Source organism: Penaeus monodon, chromosome 34 (genome assembly GCF_015228065.2).
Source record: "Penaeus monodon isolate SGIC_2016 chromosome 34, NSTDA_Pmon_1, whole genome shotgun sequence".
Classification (NCBI taxonomy): Eukaryota; Metazoa; Arthropoda; class Malacostraca; order Decapoda; family Penaeidae; genus Penaeus; species Penaeus monodon.
Window position 1 is genome coordinate 3,014,841 of NC_051419.1, and position 340 is coordinate 3,015,180.

At 65.3% G+C, this 340-nt stretch overlaps 1 protein-coding gene across 1 annotated transcript in view; it reads right to left on the reverse strand.

The window, feature by feature from the left end:
* Nucleotides 1-340, reverse strand: part of LOC119594507 (thrombospondin type-1 domain-containing protein 7B-like) — a gene marked incomplete in the record, with an annotated part of 20,475 nt that overhangs the window by 14,901 nt on the left and 5,234 nt on the right. The window contains 1 exon segment of the mRNA XM_037943536.1: nucleotides 41-299. Coding sequence (XP_037799464.1) covers nucleotides 41-299 — 259 coding nt within the window.

Below are 340 nucleotides of genomic sequence, written 5' to 3' on the forward strand. Positions count from 1 at the left end.
CGTTCGCCCGCGTGTCCGCGACGCCCTCCTTCCTCCTCACCTTGGATGCGCCAGAACCCCGTCGTCTCTGTTACACAGGAGGGCGCGGTGCCTCCTGCCGACGCCGCACCAGCCGCTGTCCGCCCCCAGGAGAGGAGACACGCCCGCACTGCCCGTGCCTTTGGAGTCGTCCTCGCCACCCGCGCCCACCAGGCAGGACGACCACGAGCCGGAGTGCCTCGTGTAGAAGCTGTGGCACGGGCATGCTTCCTTCTCCTCCAGGGTGAGGCTCTGGCATAGCGGGTTGTCGGCGGACTCGTCTGTGCGGAGACACGGAGGAGTTTTATTGTTTAAGATTTAT